General features: G+C 45.0%; 1 protein-coding gene across 1 annotated transcript; it reads left to right on the top strand.

Annotated features, from left to right (window-relative positions):
• Positions 1-24: 24 nt before the first annotated feature.
• On the top strand, positions 25-16,245 carry FAM174B (family with sequence similarity 174 member B). The gene is made up of 3 exons (XM_048956201.1): positions 25-361; positions 8,655-8,786; positions 15,432-16,245. Exons 1-3 carry the CDS (start codon positions 78-80, stop codon positions 15,433-15,435), a joined length of 420 nt encoding a protein of 139 aa, XP_048812158.1. The 5' UTR covers positions 25-77; the 3' UTR covers positions 15,436-16,245.
• The last annotated feature ends 620 nt before the right edge of the window (positions 16,246-16,865 follow it).

A 16,865-nucleotide genomic window follows, 5' to 3' on the forward strand; every position in this document is an offset into this window, starting at 1 on the left:
GCCGCTCGGGAGGCGGGCCGGTCAGGGCCGCCGCCGCCTTCCGGGGCTCGGCGCGGTGGCGGCCGTAGCCGGGCAGGATGCGCTCCCCGTGCCCGCTGCTGCTGCTGCTCGCGGCCTGCCTGCTGCTCTCGCTGCCGGAAGCCCGCGGTAGCCGGGAGCCGCCGGCGGTAGCGCTCAGCCCGGCGGTGAACGGCAGCCGCCTGCCCGCCGAACCGCACGGAGCGGCCGGCAACCGCAGCCGGGCCCAGCTGAGCCCCGTGCCCGCGCTGCTCCGAGACCTCTCCGCGCTGAAGGCCGCCGTCATCGGGGCCTGCGCTCTCACGGCCGCGCTCATCGCCTGCCTGCTGCTCCGCGTCTTCAGGTAGGCAGCGGCAGGTGCCGCCCGGCGCTCGGCTCCCGCTTCCCCGGGAAGGGCCTCGGGCTGCCGGCACGGCGCGGTGCGGGACGGGGCGGTGCGTTGGACGCTCGGCTTTCTCGTCGAGCCCGAGCTCGGGTAAAAGGGAAGAAGGGTGATCGGCGTCCCGTGGAAATTCTGGGTGGCCCCGCGGTCCTCGGAATTGGGTTGAAATGCAATGCGCTCTACTTTGATTTGGAAGAAAAACAGAAAAAGGGGTTTCGAGGCACTTTCAGTGTGGCGTGGATAGGTCCTCGCTCTGTTCCACGTCACCGTGGCGGGTGAGACAGTGGGGCATCCTTACAGATTACCTGATGTGAAGGAGATGGATCCAGGCTCTTAGCGCTGCCCGCAGACTGGGAAAGACACAGTCAGCACCTTCCATCCAATGTAAGGAAACAGTTTGCTGTGTTATTGTGAAAGAGGCAGCCCTGCTAGGCTCTGGCCATGAAGAGATTCAGCCCGAGTGGACACGGTGAGCCTATATGGGACAGGGTGACCTGGAGAGGTGCCTTCCAGCCTCAGTGCTTTGCCTACAGCTGGGGCCATGCAGATGTCCCTGGTGGAGAAGTCACACCAGGTCTAGAGCATTTCTTTTTTAAGTTAAGCTTAAGCAGGTAGGCTTGTTTTGAGAAGGTCCAGCCCAAAGTCCATGGCAGTACGTGGGTTGGAACAACACTCCTTGGTGTTCTGTTGAGTAGATGCTGATGGATGCAAATTCCCACACCCATTGCAAAAGGGCAAAAAGCTCTGATGGCTTGCAGAACTGCAAGAAGGGCTGGTGGAAGCAGGAAGCTTGGCAGTGGTTTGCATGTGCTTGGTGCTCATCTCTGGTCCACACAGCGTGTGCAGCCAGAGGAGGCCCGCTCAGTCACACTGCTGAAGCAGGTTGGTGCTGGCACGTGCTTGAGTTAGGCCAACAGTCCTTGAATCTTATCTAATGTCTCCTGCTTGGAGGAACAAGAACAATTTAAACTCAACTGCTTTAAAAAGCCAGTCCTCCGGTTGGCTTGTTGCTGAAGCAGAAATAGAAATGAATATTAATCTCCTTTTGGCACTGTTAGTGTTATTATTTATCTCAGAGTAGCAGTGAGAGTCCCCATGCAGTGCTAAAAGCTGTTCCTGTTTTGCAGATGACAAAGTTATTGCCTGTTCACTCCTAACTTTGCCACAGAAGATTACAAACTTTCAGTAGTTAGCGGTGATCTGACTTGTAGATACAGGCTGCAGGAGGGTGCCTGGAAAGCAGAGCAGCTCGCTGTCCAGGAAGAGGAGCTGGGAGGAGGTGAGCGCTGCGTCGAGGTGACAGAAGCGACTGAACAAGCAGAGTTTGCAGATTCTTCCTCGTTCTGTTTCCAAGCAGCTCCTTTGTATTTACACGATGGCTGCAGCTGAATTCTCCCTTTCTCCTGTTTCTGAATCAATTCTGCGTTAGGAACAGCAGCATTCACAACTGCAGTATTATTAAATGTGGACTTAGAGACTGAGAGGATCAGAACTGCCGCTTTTCTAAAGAAATTGACATTTAACTAAATTCCATTGCAGTAGCTGGCAAAGACAACACGAGGAAAGATCTGCTCATTAAAGCGAAGTGGGTCAGGAGAAGCAAGTAAAATATCAAAAATAATTATTTTAATCAACATCAACCACTTTTCAGCCTCATACAGTTCTAATGGACAAACATGAGAATTAGCAAGTCTGTAAGTAAGTGCAGAATGAAAAGCCTAAGTTTGTAGCTCTCTTGCTTTCTGCCCTTGGAGGGCTTGTACCCTCTACCTCAGTTTTTTCTGGATGTAAAGCAAGACCTTGTCTCAAACAGATCTGGTGTAAGTCTGAGTATTTGTAGCTGAAGTACGCAAACTGATAGCCTATAAAGACCTTCCCCTATACCATAATCAGCAGAAATAGGTCCACGTTAAAGTCACATTGGAATGGTAGATGAATTATCCCATGCCAAAGTCACTGTTATGCAACTTGTCAGAGTTAATGTTGCATTAAAGGTGCGTTAAGAAAGAAAAATCCCTCTGAGATCTCTCCTATGTTTTTAATCAACCCTGCGAGAAAAATGAGAAAGGAAGGTTTTAGCTTCAAAAAACATTTATCAGGCAGAGCACTTGTTTATAAATAATTATCTCAGCTGGGAAATGAGGCAAAAACACCAACAGGTATGTTTGTACCATGTCACACTTGTAGCTGACAAAACAGATTGCAGGAGATGCTGTTGCAAAAGAGATAAGAGATTTACCCTCAATAAATGTGCAGCTTTCCTCTGCCAAAATAAGAGCTTTGTTCGTGCTTAGTCAAAAACATTGCTTTTTTTTTTTTTTTTTTGAAGTGTCATGGATTCCTATTAAAGAGATTTTGCTGGAATCCAATCTTTGATTAAACCTTCACTGTGAAATTGCTCTGGATTGCTGGAAGTAAATTATCCTTTCAGATATGAATTATAGAGATGAAATAAACTGCCAAGTGGCCAGATATTTTTGTCACCAGCACTGAATTTATTTTTTATTTACAATTTCATTTTAATGTATTTCTCTGTATATTATTTGTAGTTGTTTACCTAGAGTGCGGACGGATGGATTTCTAGCTTTCCAGCTCTGTTGTTAAGACAACATTTCAGGGATTCCTGTTCATTCCTTTTCGTAGTGCTATCCTCTGAATCCATTTGATGGTGGTGTGATTCAGAATGTGAATTACCCAGAGTGATCTGAATTTTCTGTCTGTGGCTGCTGGGGACCAGAAAGGCCTGCTAACACATTGCTGCTTGTCTGTGTGAGGCAAGGCCTAATTGCCTACAGTAATTGAATATTATTATTATTACTTTTTTTGCAAGTCCAGTTCTGAACCTTCTTCCTTTATATCCCTGGGCACTGCATGCTCTCAAACCAAGGTCCTTCCCCTAGCAGACCAAATTTCATGTTGTTCCCAATCAAATAATTAAGTTGTATTCCCTAAAAGCACAGTTTATTGAAACAGCTTTTGAATGATCTCTGCAGTTCAGTTGGACTGCTCCATCTGTGTTTTGGATTTTGCTTTTCTACCTTCATATTCTAATATTTTTTTCTGCCCTGGTGCAGCTCGGTTCATTTCATTGCAATACAATCCTTGGGATCAGCTCTCAGGAAACACGATGCTTCAGACATGGTCTACCAGCACATACAGCCATATGCCTTCTGGGAAAACTGGAGAAGTTACACGTGCTCAAATGTGCCAGCTGAAAGCAACCCAAAGCTGTAGGTGCAGAGCACCATCTGCAACAGTGTTTGCTATGTGTCTCGACATGCCCTTCAATAAACAAAGTCTAGGCTAGAAACAGCTGCTGCTTACCTGTCTTTTAGAGGAAAGCTACTGCAGATTTTATTACTTGTTGCTTTGCTACATTACATGTTCCATTACAATTCCTCCCTCAAATACCGTCTTAAGCTTGGTTTTCCAATAATTGCAAAACCAGGATGAATTACTTAGGTTGAGGAGAAACGTTCAGGCATATGATCACAGGATACAAGGCCCATTGTTCTAAAAGCTGGCGGTGGCTCTGGGCCATCCAAGTCTTAACCCCAGAGAGTTGCACTGATTTAAAACTAATTATATTATAACCAGTCAGACTAATCCAGCAAAGAAAAGACCTCTGCCAGGAACAGGAAAAAAATCCTCACTGTTAAAAGGGCTTGAAATGGAGGAAAAAAGCATAGATTTGTGATCCCAGATGGAAAGCTTCATTTAAGCTGTGTGCAGTTTAGCAAGAGCCACAGAGAGAATGAAAACGGGACACTTGTCCTGGGTCTCAGAGGCCGTGTACCTGGTAAGACTTCATCTGAGCACGACAGCAAATTGGCAGAAGGAAGGAAGATGGGTTCCATGTAATGCTGTCTTGGGTTTTTTGCAGCTCTCTGCGCAGTCATGACAGCATAGATTGTTTCTTGTTTTGGGATTCACTGGCTTAAAGCATTTGGGTAGAACATTTCTATAGCTTTGTCCTATAAAAGAAGGATAGTTCCTGAGCACATCCAGTCAGACTGTACTGAAATGTTTGAAAGTACAGGCTAACACCACAACTGATGTATTTTAATTGCTTGTGGGTTTCATGGAACCTCACCAACGTCTCATTTAGATGTTCCTGAAGTTATTCCCGATAGCTATCAGATCCCTCTTATTAGCCATGCTGTTAAGCAAGTTGGCACTTTGCTTTTGTGGCCACATATATTCCATCTCAAGGACTTTGCTATAAAAAACATCTTTGGTTTGCAACAGAGAACACATACCCTGAGAGCACATGAGGACTTAACTTCATGGTTTAACTTCAGTATGTACAGCACCACTCAGAGAGCAGAGATACCCAGACCGATCAACGTAATGAAATACCACTGATCTAATTCATCAGCCACTAACAAGCCTGGAGTTTCCCCAGCTTCGTATTTCCATATTTTTTAACTGCTAAGGAAATTCACGTACTGGAAATAAACTGGCCCCAATTCTGCTCCCAATACAGCACTGCTGCATTTGTAGGGGGAGGTTTGTAGCTGTCTTAATCAGGCTTCAATAAACGTTCTACTATGAAAGGATAGCTGTGGCTTTTCTTTCCTCTTTTTCCCCAGGGCATGGCCTTCTACCTTCACAGCTGTTGGCAGGAAGTGTAAATGGTAGATTAGAAATGCAGAGACCTCTCTCTATGGGTCAAGAAAAGCATTATCTTTGAATATCAGGGCTGTTGACTAAAATAGATGAGAGGCGTAAATAATGTAATGAACCAGTGAGTTGGCTTGGGCATTTACTCCACCACATGATGCCTCAGAACGAAGGATGAAGTTCTGCATGTGACTGGTGCTTGATCTAAATAGCCCCGGGTCAAAATACAAAGACACAAAGTCAGCATTCTGCTCCAGCCCATCTTTGCGTGTCCTCCCTCCCCTTGCTGTGTGGTGAAGGGAATAAATCTGATTTCTTACGGGCCAGACACCAGCATGGTATGCAGTGCCTGAGGCATTCCAGCCCAAGGGGAATGCAAATAAGCAAGAACGACGGAGGTTGAATAGCTCAGGAGCGCTTGGAAGCAGCCCTCCATGTCAGGTCCAATCAGTTCTTCTTCGTTCTGTCTCAGTTAAGCTTTGCACTCACTAAATCTGCCTTAACAGGCTAGCTGGTTTGGGTGGGAGCAATGCCAGGTCTCAGGTGGAAAGCTAATATTTCTGGCTACATCCAGCTTCTTTTTCCTACCCCATGCTGGTTGTATGACGGCTCCAGAGCTGGGGGTAAAGCCATCAGGAGCCGTCAGCATCAGCTGCTGGGACTTGCTCAGTGCAGACACTGCAGTACCTCCTTCCATCCCAAGCACCATCCTACCCTGCAGCCTCTGCACCCTCACTCCTATTTACAGGAGGTGGCTGGAGTTGGACAGCAGGAGCAACGTGCCTTTGAGATGGAAGACAGCTTTCAGCATTGAAACACACACACTACCACTCCTACCCAAATGAAACCACTCTGAGGTTTCACCTTGTTGCTATGCCATGGATGTACTCTGGCCACAGCTTTCCGCGCTTTCCTGTTTGCTTAAAACATAAAAAAAAACCACCACAAAATGAAAAAAGCGCATAGAAAATAGAGCCACGAGGCCCGACATGTCCTCATCCTACCTGAGAGGTCTCAAAAGTTCACAAAACATCGGCATGCTGTAGTTCCTCCCTGCACTACTCTGCTGACGCTGCTGTCTGCCTGCAGACAAAAGATAGCGTCTGATCCCGCCCACTGGATCGAGTGCTTTTCCTTTGGCACTGCCGGCACCGATGATTAAAAGGATCCTACCGAGGCTGAGCGGTTTTCATGTGCAGCAGTTTCCCAACAGACAAACTTGTTTTGCGTGCGTACAGGGAGAGTCCTGATGTTTTCCCTTCAAAGTAGCCCGGGTAATGATTCTGGTGCTGATGAAACAAAGGGTAGTTGTCCAAATGAGCCAACCGCCGCAAAAATTCATGATAAATTAGCTAGTTAAAATGGTGTTGAATTCATGGAGAAAATCGTTTGCCTTTTGGGCAAATGATTGTAGAGGCTGAGCCAAAAACCAGCAAAACCAACTTCTTCCCTTTTCTAAATGAATGCTACGGTTAAGTGAGGGTTACAGAGGATTAAGAGATAACTGTGCAGCGAGTTCTGCTCTGGGTCCCCTTTAAAATGGAGCCCAAATAGACTAATTAATTGCTGGAGGCTAAAGGGTTCTAGCTTGCCATTTCTAAAGATAGCTATTCTGCAGTAATTGCTTCGGATGCTCCAGTGTTACTGTTCTAAGATGAACTCTGCAGAATAAGAAGGGAACGAGGAAGGCTGCTTCTCGTTAACGTGGGCAAGATATGCAAGTAGGCTCTTAAATTGGGAACCTATGGAAAGCTATTGCAATCTGTAGACATAAGGGAAGTGCTAAGACTGCGCTTCGTTGGTTCTGACAGGTAGACATAGGTCAGCTTTTGTGTGTGTTTATGCTTCACAGCGTGAGTAAATGATTCCTGTAACAGCAATGCATTACTTGTAAGTTGAGACCTCCCTGCATCGCTTCGCTGTTGGGTCTTGGCTGAGAAACAGAATAATACAGACAAGTGCTTTCAAAAAAAAATTTCAAGTGTTTGGGTTAAGATTCCTACTGTACTGGATATAAAATGGCTTGTTTCACCGACAGCAGTAATAGCAAAACCCACTCTGTGCTCTGTGAGGTACAGCAGCACAGATTGCTCTAAGGATTAGGTGACAGAAGAAGTCTGTCTCCATTTTTCTGTTGCAAGCACACAGGGAGGAAATGCAAACACCTCCATCCCAAGGGATGGGACCTCTTTCTTCAGCTTCAGACTAACAGCCTGAAGCCATACTGGGCAGAGGCACTGAGGCTGGAGCTCTTAAGCTCTCACTGATTTAAACTCACTTTAAGCCCAGAAGGGACCACTGTAGTCTGCTCTGGTGGAGACACGACCAGATGCAAGCACAGCTCCAAGTCCCAGTCTCTTGGTAATGGCTACACCTTGAATCTCCCTGCTGTGTAACTCTTTACAAGACATTTTCTTCTTGATGCAAAAATGGCAGTGTCGAATCCAACACACCTTGCACAACATGCCAGGGCAAGGCTTCTTGACAGTGAAAGCACAGTCCTGACCTGCTCTGAGCACTAGCTGTGATTACCAGAAATTAGGGCTTTTTTTGCTTGTGCCTGCATCAGCTCATGCTTGGCAGTTGCCAGTTCTGTTTTATTAAAGGTTAAAGGGAAAATTCTGCAAAGACATTGTCTTTCCTCCCTGAAGGCAAGCTGTACGCATCAACACCTTCTTCACTGTCTGATCATGAAACTGGATTAACAACACCTTCTTCACTGTCTGATCATGAAACTGGATTAACAACACCTTCTTCACTGTCTGATCATGAAACTAGATTAATACATAAGCAGTGCGACCTTCCTAATATAGACTGGAGAAGTAGGTGAAGTAAAAAGGACCCACCCAATTCAAACTAGAGGCAGGGAATTAGCCGGAAAGGCACGTGCCAATTGTTTGTTAATTGAAAGTAAGTATTTGAAAATAGATCTTACAAATCCTGGGGTGTGCAAGCACTTGAGTGTCTCCATTTCAAAAGGAACATGAGGCTGTTGTGGGTGGAAAGGTGACAGGTACAGTTGGCTGCAAATCACAACTGATTATTTTGCATAGCACTCGCATAGCGCTGAGCACAGATCTTCTCAGACAAGGCTAAGGGGTTTTGCTGGAGGAGCCTTGAGCCAGGCTTGATTGCAAGAAAAGGAGAGCAGGCTGTTTGTACCCAAATATCGCCAACCCCTTCACTCCTTAGAATCCTACCCAGAATACCCTCATCTCAGTAGAGTTAACCTGAGCTTTCCCATTTAAACACATTCTCTAAACCACTTCTGCTGATTAAGCCTGCGCCTGGCTTACTGAGCATGGCAGCAGGAGGACGCAGTGGACTGCTGCTCAGTGCTAGCCCTGGATGCCAAATGATCTCTGGATTGTCAGCAGCTGGAAAAAACTGACATTGATCCAGATTGCAGTTGACAAGAAATGGTTCTGTACACTGACAGGCACAAATGGGAGACCTGGGAAGGCAGCAGGAGGATGGGATGCAGACTGGCTCCATGGCCTTTGTGTCTGGGGAGGTCTCCAACAGACCGGTGATTGATTGTTGGTGGGCTCGTGTCTACAGGAAACAGCTTTATCCTCTAAGGAATACTTTATAGACATGAACCTTAACCTCCCCACCTCTGTTGTTTCAGGTCAGGAAAGAGGATTAAGAAGACCAGAAAGTATGACATAATCACCACTCCAGCTGAGCGGGTAGAAATGGCTCCTCTGAATGAAGAAGACGATGAGGATGAAGACTCAACAGTGTTTGATGTGAAGTACAGGTATGGCCAGAAGCCCATCCAGTCAGAATTGCTACTGAGCTCTTATTAGGAAGGGTTGTTCTTTCCTCTCCACTGGGCCTCCTTGACAGAGATGAGGCAATCACTGTCTCCCTTTCACTTTGTCTGAGCCTCATCACTCTCCTTTACAGCTCCTGTGCCTAGTTTCTCAGCACACATCTGTTCCGTACTCTCCTTCTCTTATAATAACCACTTTGCTACCCTGAGGCTCTCTGCCCTCCTCTTTCCTTTGCAGAGCAGCTCAGTAGGATACACATGCCCCACATAGCTAACAAGGTTTAACAGACTGAACTTCCCCTCTCCAGCAGTTGTCAGCAATCATTCCTGCACACTCACAGTGCCTACACACATCCTAGGTAGAGGACTGTGTGTCAAGGGCTGCTTTTCCAGGCACTGTTACTGCAGTATGGTAGGGAAGGAAACAGTGGCAAATCTGCACTCACCTTTGGATTCAGATTTGCTCCAGTGTTGTTCTGTGTCAGAGAAAGGACTGTGGTCACTCCCTAATGTTGCAGCAGTTATCCCTTAGCAACAAACTTTCCCTAAATGTGTTTGTCTCTTGTGAGATAGAAGCAGTGTGACAATCCAAACCTTTTGGTGCCTATTCTGGACCTGAGATTTATTGCAGACACTCAGCATGTAATGATGTTGCAGACTGATTTATGGCATGAGGGTATCTGCATCTCTTATTTTTATTTGCATCCAGCAATATGTAGCACTTGAGTTGCATTCTTAACCAAATATGGCCTACTCTAAAATCTGTCTCTCTTTGGCTGAAATAAGCTTTTCTAATTATAAAAATGCAGATCTTGACAACTGGAAAATAATCAGACCTCACTCAAGTTGCCCATCTCTTAACTTTAGAAAGGGGAACGACGTATTTGTTCTAAGCACTTGTATGCCAGCATCTAAAACACACAGCACCACATTCTGCTGGTCATTATCAAAATAACTGCATTATTTCTCTGTAAAAGTCAGGCTATAGTTGGAAGTTTCAAAACAATGAAGGGTGTGAGTCATGCTGCTACACGTAAGTAATTGGTGCCTGAATTAGAAGGCTCCTTAAAGTCCTTGACATCCTATTGCCATTCCCTGTAGCTGTACTGTGTTTACAGTAATAATTTCGGGTTGTACTGTTCCTCAAGCCAACAACAACTTGTTTGACCCAGGCTTTGTTAAACTTGAAGAAATCTATCTCACCACAGCCTCCTTCAACAGCCCTCCTTCTCCTGCCCTGCTTCCTCTTCACTAAGCAGAAATAACTGAGTACTTTCTCTGTGACCTTATGGTAGCAGCATCAGAGGGATTTTCCAAAGACAGAGAACAGAAGATTCACCATCATGGCAATGCTTCAGGGTAAGATATCTAATAGTAAAATGTTAGATGAACAAAGAAGAGAGCGTGCTGAAAAGTTTCTGACTCAGGAGAGTCGTGTAATCTGACATTGCTCCCCTGGAGCACATGCTGTACTGATGCTTTCCCAAAAGCTATTTAGTGTTCGTAGGTTCCTTTGCAGTACAAACGGCTCATCTCACCTTGTGTGATGCTCTGTTCAGAGACAATAGGGGGTTTTGATTCTTAGCCAACCTGTCCTCTCTTCATCTGTGGGAATTCCTCCTTTCTGCCACAGTACAACAGCTATTGAATTCCATATTTCCTGAAGTCCCTGCTGCTTCAAGCATACAGTTCGAGTTCAAACAGTGCTACCTCAGTCTAGAGGGGGATATCATCTTACAGACATCCCCTTAGCAGGACTGAGCATCAGAAAGCTTCTTTGAAGATACATTTGCTTCCTGATACCTTTGTGCCTCTCAGAGACCACGTCTTGAGTAATTCCTGTCTCCTGTTAACCAGTAAACGATCTTTGCAACCACGCAATACCAAGTTTGTCCACCAAAATCCCCCCTAAACTACTCAACAAGTCCTTTGTAGCACTTGTGTCAAGATAAGTGAGCATCTCAGATATGCCCTCAATGCTTGGTGAATTAACAGAACACCTGGTAGAAGCTGGAATTCCCCATCCCATCAAAGAATAGTAGTTAACTTTTGCCACCTAAGGCATCTGTTTTGGCTTTTGTGTTTTTGTTTTTTTGCAGCTGGAGGCAGATTCCAGCAAGATCATGTAAAGAGAGGTATCTCTAATGCCTGCCCGTGGTTAAAAGGAGTTATAAATATATGTGGGTACCCACATAACTAGAGTGATAGGATTGTTTTAGGTGTTCAGCAAGTGCCTGCAGATTTAAAGGAACCCTTGTACATTATTGCAGCAGGAAAGCTGCTTCCCCTCTCCTTTACATCAAAAAAGTGCAAACACATCAGGTGAACACCCACAGTTGTTACTGGGGCTGTTGCATAAGGAATGGCATGATGCTGCTATCTCAGCTCGTTAACTAAACTACAGCAGTGTGTAACGAACCACAGCAACCTGGAAGCAGTTGTGAAGGGGATAGAGGAGCAACAGGTGCCTCCTGACAAATACCCACAGGCAAGGATGTACTGTGCTCTTTTTTATGTGTTTATTTTTATATTCAAATGAAGGTGCCTCCTTGCCAGCAGTCGCTATCAGTTGTTTGGATTTATTCAGTCAACCTCCTAGCAGCAGCACTCGCTTGGCTTATAGTACAACAGACTTCTGGCCCCTGTCTATGCTACCAGTTCCTGGCGTGGGGATTTTGGCAAGGCGCTGCTTCACATAAAGCTCTTCTGTGACTGCACCATCCCAGGGATTGCTATCAGAGAGGCTGAACCTCATTGAGCCCAGTGCTATGGGATGATCTGCTGGTGCAGTGCTATGGCTGACCAAGAGGTGTCATTCTGATGATTTTTTTTTTATAATTCTTTATTTCCTCATGACATGCTGGTAGGGAAAGATAAGCCTATTGGCTGGGCACATCACTCAATATTGTAACATCCGCGCCACCACATCTGCTGCAGAAACCAACTTTCTGTCACTGAAACCTAGAATTTTTGAAGCCTTCCTGGCTCCAGAAAGTCATATAAAATTAGCTGTATTCTTTGGAGCTGTTCATTGGTGATTTAAAGGCTGTAAAAGTACGAGGAAAAGAGTCCATTCTCCGGAAAGTTGTGACCGCTATGGCCTTTGCCCAATGCTTTCCACCAGGAAAGCACCATAAATACATTTAAAACATCGTGGAAATGGAATGAGGTTTCCAAAATGCAATGCAATAGGGCCACAATGCAGTATGAGCATCATTCAGCTCAAATGTTACTCGTGGGCTCTAAGACTATTACGTGCTTTTAGATTCATGGGGCTGCTACTTGCATGGCAGTTATGGGACTCCTGAAGTGCTGACCTTGGATTACCACAACGTTAGGTGCCTCCTGTCCATAACACTACGTATATCACCTCAGTATTGACATATTTCTCAAGCCAATAAACAGCTCAGAGAGTTTCATTTCGAGTTTGTAGCTTAAGTCTTTGCTGGGGATGATGGGGGTGGATCTGGGCTGGTTTGTTTGGGGTCCTCTCCAGGTTGTTGAGAGGTACACATTGACATGTCTGTGTTTGGGGGAGTAATTAAGATTCTCAGCCACGTTCCCCATGCAATGCAAATGGCCCTAATTAAAAGGCAGTTGATGTCTGGCAGCAACAGGGGAGAAGCCACATATACCTCTCCAATTGTTCTCATGCAGCTAATTTTCTTTCCTTTCATGCTTTGTCCTTGCAAGTATTTGTTTGCAGCCTTACATGAGGCATCAAAGAACAGCAGGCAGTGTAAATTGGGCTGCTGGATGAAGGTGTTTACATTTTTTTTTTTGAGGAGGCTATAAGATTTGGGGCTCCCAATAGATCCCCCATTCTCTGCTTCCACGGGGCCAAGGAATAGCTGCCTCTTTCCATAAAGCAACCTAATGAGACACTTCAGATCTCAACCAAACACAGTCCTTCCCATGGAGGCAAAAGCCACCCACTGGCTGTCTCTGTCAGACACAGAAGCTCAAGAATGCCGGATTAGATGCCCCTTTTGCAATCTTACTGCAGTCAGAGGAAATGGTTCTGTCAATGGCTTCTCTAATCCTGAGAGCACAATTTCTGTGACAAGAGGCTGAAAGTGTAAATCAGAGCATGTCACAGTGCAAAGATCCCTAATCACTTGGATATTAGCACCTCTTTGAAAAGCTTCATGGGAATGTTTCTTTAATATGGAGGATAGCTTTTGGAGTATTTGCTCTGGTTTTGAATGAGACATCGGGATAAAAAGTTGAAGAATTATTCTGAATTTATTACAGAGCTACACAAAGAAAGCAAAGTGAACATAGAGAATGCTTATTTCTTGATCACCAATTCAATCTGTGCTGCAGAAGGCTGAAAGTTATCCATGTCCAATTGATTTTGGACAATATCAATATTACTGGTCACCATTTTCCACCTGTCAGGTATTTTTTTCATGTTTTATGATGGCATTACATCTTGGAAAATGAGTTAAACGGAAAGCTAAATCCCATCCTTTGCTGTGCTTTCTCATCCCATCGGTAGGTCTTGATTTTAAGATGTTCCTTTCTATTTGCTATATTAGCACTTCCCTTCGCCTTCTTGAAAGAAAGTCACATAGATCTTCTGATCTCCTACACAACAGCACTGCATGACACTCAAGAAGAGTAAAAGAAGGGAATAGGTGACAAGCAAACACCCCCGATAAACTTCATTCATCCCTCATCACAATGGGGGCAGAATGCTTTAAGAAATAAGAGAAAAGGAGATTAGAACAGTTGTGAAAAGAACCAGTTTCTGAAAACGTAATTAAAACTGTTAGGTTATTAAGCTTATTAACTCTAGCGTCATTCGTTGGGGGATTTCTTGTCAGCTTCAATAGAAAAAGCAAAACAAGCACTGAATAAATTCTGTGGTACCTTATACACGAACACTTTGAAAGCACTTCAGTAATCTGGGAGATCAGCATCTCCTCTCCCTGCTGAAATGCAGCTGCTTGAGGCAGTGCATTCTGCTCCTGCTGTGCTTGCTGGGCCCAGCTGCGTGAATTTCACAACTGTTCCTGCAGAGCCTTTGGAGTCCAGACTGAGATGCACCATGCAAGAGCCCGCAGTCAAGGAAGACCTCAGAATTTAAATACCAGAGCTGGAATTTTCCCCAACCCAGATGTCTGACTCCTAAATAAGAACCGAAAGAAAGCCACAAGTTTTTCTCGGGGCAGATTGAAGCTTCTGTCCCTCCTGTCAGCTAAGTGAAATGTCTCAGTTTGTTTTCCACGTGGATTGCCACCTCTCCCTCTACCAGCAGCAGTACCAGCAAAGCACAGAAGCATTTTAGGAATGCATCTTCCAAAGCGCACTTGAAAGCGGAAAGATTTATGTGTGAGGAGTGGTGGCAGGCAGAAAGAAGAGGTCAGTAACATTTATGCACTCATCATTGGACTAAAGGGCTTTGGAGAGCTTGTGGGATGTTTTAGGGGAAAGATGTGCTGTATCAAAGGGCTGGTGGAGCACATTATTTCTGGTTTCACCCCTTTTCAGGTGCTGATAGCACTGAACTGTGTGAATACGTCTTCATCACTGTTGTGGGGCTCAGCTTTGATGTGCTCCAGTCTTCTGGGAGTCTCTCTGCAAAATATACGATTGCAATATTGGTGTCTTCTCTTTGAATACATCTTTTCCAGATCCTAACTGCATGTGCAGCCCTGAACAGAGCGGGGCATTGTCTGCTTGTTAAAGCAGCGTGTTTGCTCTCAAGGGAGCAGCTGTAATGGATTTTTGGCAAGTGAAAGCCTCGGGCCTTTATGGATGATGCTAGGTGAATTGCACTGGGGTTTGTAGCAGCTTAAATTTTTTTTTCTAGCAGCAGTGACAGGTTGTGTATAAATGGAGGTGCATCATTTACCCTCATCTGAAGGGGGTGCAAATCACCGACTCAGTCAGCTGCTTGCCATAAATACAGCAAGTTGCCAAAGCTTTGATGCTGCTGTTTATGATTTCCTGTGGATCTGCAGCAGGGGAGGAAATACATAGTTAGAAAGCACTTTTTGCTTGGGTTTTGAAGGACAGTTTCTCTTCCCTCACACTTGTTACAGAGCACACCACATTCTGCTGGTCAGTTCAGCTGATTATATGCAGGCAGTGCAGTCCTATGGGAAGGTGCTCGCCTCATGCACGACAGTATAACAAGTTTCTATTAAGACTTTTTTCTCTTTAGTTGTTAAATCCTGAAGCAGTTAAAGCAACAGGGAGTCAGCAGGAGAATCCATTGCAAGGTGAATAATCCACACATGCTGGTTAGCAAGGGGCTGCACTGATGTGAAAAAAGCTGTTAGGTCCAAGATGTTATTCCATGTGCAGTGATATAGGAACCTCCTCCTGTGTGCAAGCTCCCTGCTCTGGCCTGCACAGTGGCTGACCACACAATTTAGTGGTTGTCTGGTGTGCTGCTGTTTTCCTTTGCTTGGTCTGCCTTCTCCTGGCATAACAGTAACCTCATATCACTGTCCATTGTCAACGAGGAGATCAGCTGCTGGAGGGAGCTGATAGCAATCAGTGAATAACACTGCCTTTGAGGCTTTTTTCCCCATACCATGCACATCAGTTCTCATCTCTGTCTGTGAGCTATTTAATTGCAAATCTACAAAAGCACTAATTTCCCCTGTTTCTTTCCAGGTAGAGCAGTTCTGTGGAGCACTGGTGCCCTGCCAGGTGGCATTCTGCTGTTGAGGGACCTGCTGAAGCCATAACTGTGAAAGGGGAGGCTTTCATCTCTGCAGCATTACAACCAAACCAAGCCTCACCTCCTCGAGGTGCTGTTTGTATGGCAGGCTACAAATCTTCCGACCAAAATGTCACCATTCAGTTCCCTGGTTTCCAAACCACTATGTTGGAATGATGGAGATCCTCCTCGCCAACTCAGCTCCCTCTTGCTTTAAGAGGACTGCTATGTCACTAAAGCATGACAGGATTCAGCCCTGTGTACTAACCTGCAGCTCATTATGGTCTAAATAAGTTTTGCAGAAGAAGGAAGAAGAGGAAGATTCAATCAAGCTGCCTCAAGGACTTATTTCCCAATTCAGTACTTTAGCCACTGTTAAACTTTGCTCGCTGTAGAACAGTTCATACATTTAAATATTAAGGAGGGTATTTTCTTTCTGGCCTTACAGAAGTGACTTGTGACTTTAGGTGGTAAAAATGTAAGCCGTGTTGAAATGCCGTACTATGTTTAGTACAGGATTTTAAGGGGAATAAGGTGAGAGGTTGACTCATGCAGAAAATTTTCTTGACTTGCTACTGATTTTTTAAACATTATAGTTGCACTAAGCTTTCATAATGACATTTTCATTGTCCCTAGGAGCTTTGATCAGACCAACAATAAATGAGATCACAGGGAAATAGGAGGAATCAGACATGCCCTAAACTACAACAATCTTGGATTAAAAAAAAAAAAAAAAGATATATTTTTGTAATTTTCTGCCCTTCCACAGGGAGTTAAAGTGTTTTGTACTGTTGTGTGTCCTATGCTTCCTGTAACTTGTGTACCAATCATCTTACTACGTTTTTTCTAAGCAGAGTAAGTCCTCACATGGAATGATTTGACTGCAGAAAGACCACTACTTAGATTGCACGGAAGCTTTATATAAGTGATCTTAGTCTGTGAAAAACTGGAAGTTTTCCCTTACCACCTGCTTGGCAAATCCCATTAAACTCAAGGATGCATTTTGAACCATTACTCCCTGCTGTGCCTCACGCTGCAGAGGTCAGAGCTGTGGGAGGACACTAATAAAATGAGATAGCTGCATCTGGATGGATCAGGCTAAGGAAACCACAAGCATGTATACTTTCCAGGCAGTCATTAGGAAGGGCAAGCCTAACTGGTTTTGTTTCTTCACATTGTGGCTTTCCTCTAGAATAACCACAGATGCAGCTCAGATTTCTCTTTGACACGTTTACTCTTCATTTGCTTCACCCTTGAAACCTTTGTACTTTGGGTTTTGAAGCTCGCTGGAGAGCCTTGCTTTTCTTGGGAACCACACGTTTTCTGTTTCTTTGGATTGTCCCAGTGTTTGCTTGACTTACTCCTACAGTTACAGCCCTTCAAGGAGA

The sequence above is a fragment of the Lagopus muta genome, chromosome 10, assembly GCF_023343835.1.
Source record: "Lagopus muta isolate bLagMut1 chromosome 10, bLagMut1 primary, whole genome shotgun sequence".
In the NCBI taxonomy this organism is placed as follows: Eukaryota; Metazoa; Chordata; class Aves; order Galliformes; family Phasianidae; genus Lagopus; species Lagopus muta.

Excerpts from the sequence above, each read along its gene's own strand:
- FAM174B (XM_048956201.1), top strand. The coding sequence starts at position 78 with ATGCGCTCCCCGTGCCCGCTGCTGCTGCTGCTCGCGGCCTGCCTGCTG. Across the intron at positions 362-8,654 it reads CTGCTGCTCCGCGTCTTCAG|GTCAGGAAAGAGGATTAAGA; the intron begins GTAGGCAGCGGC and ends CTGTTGTTTCAG.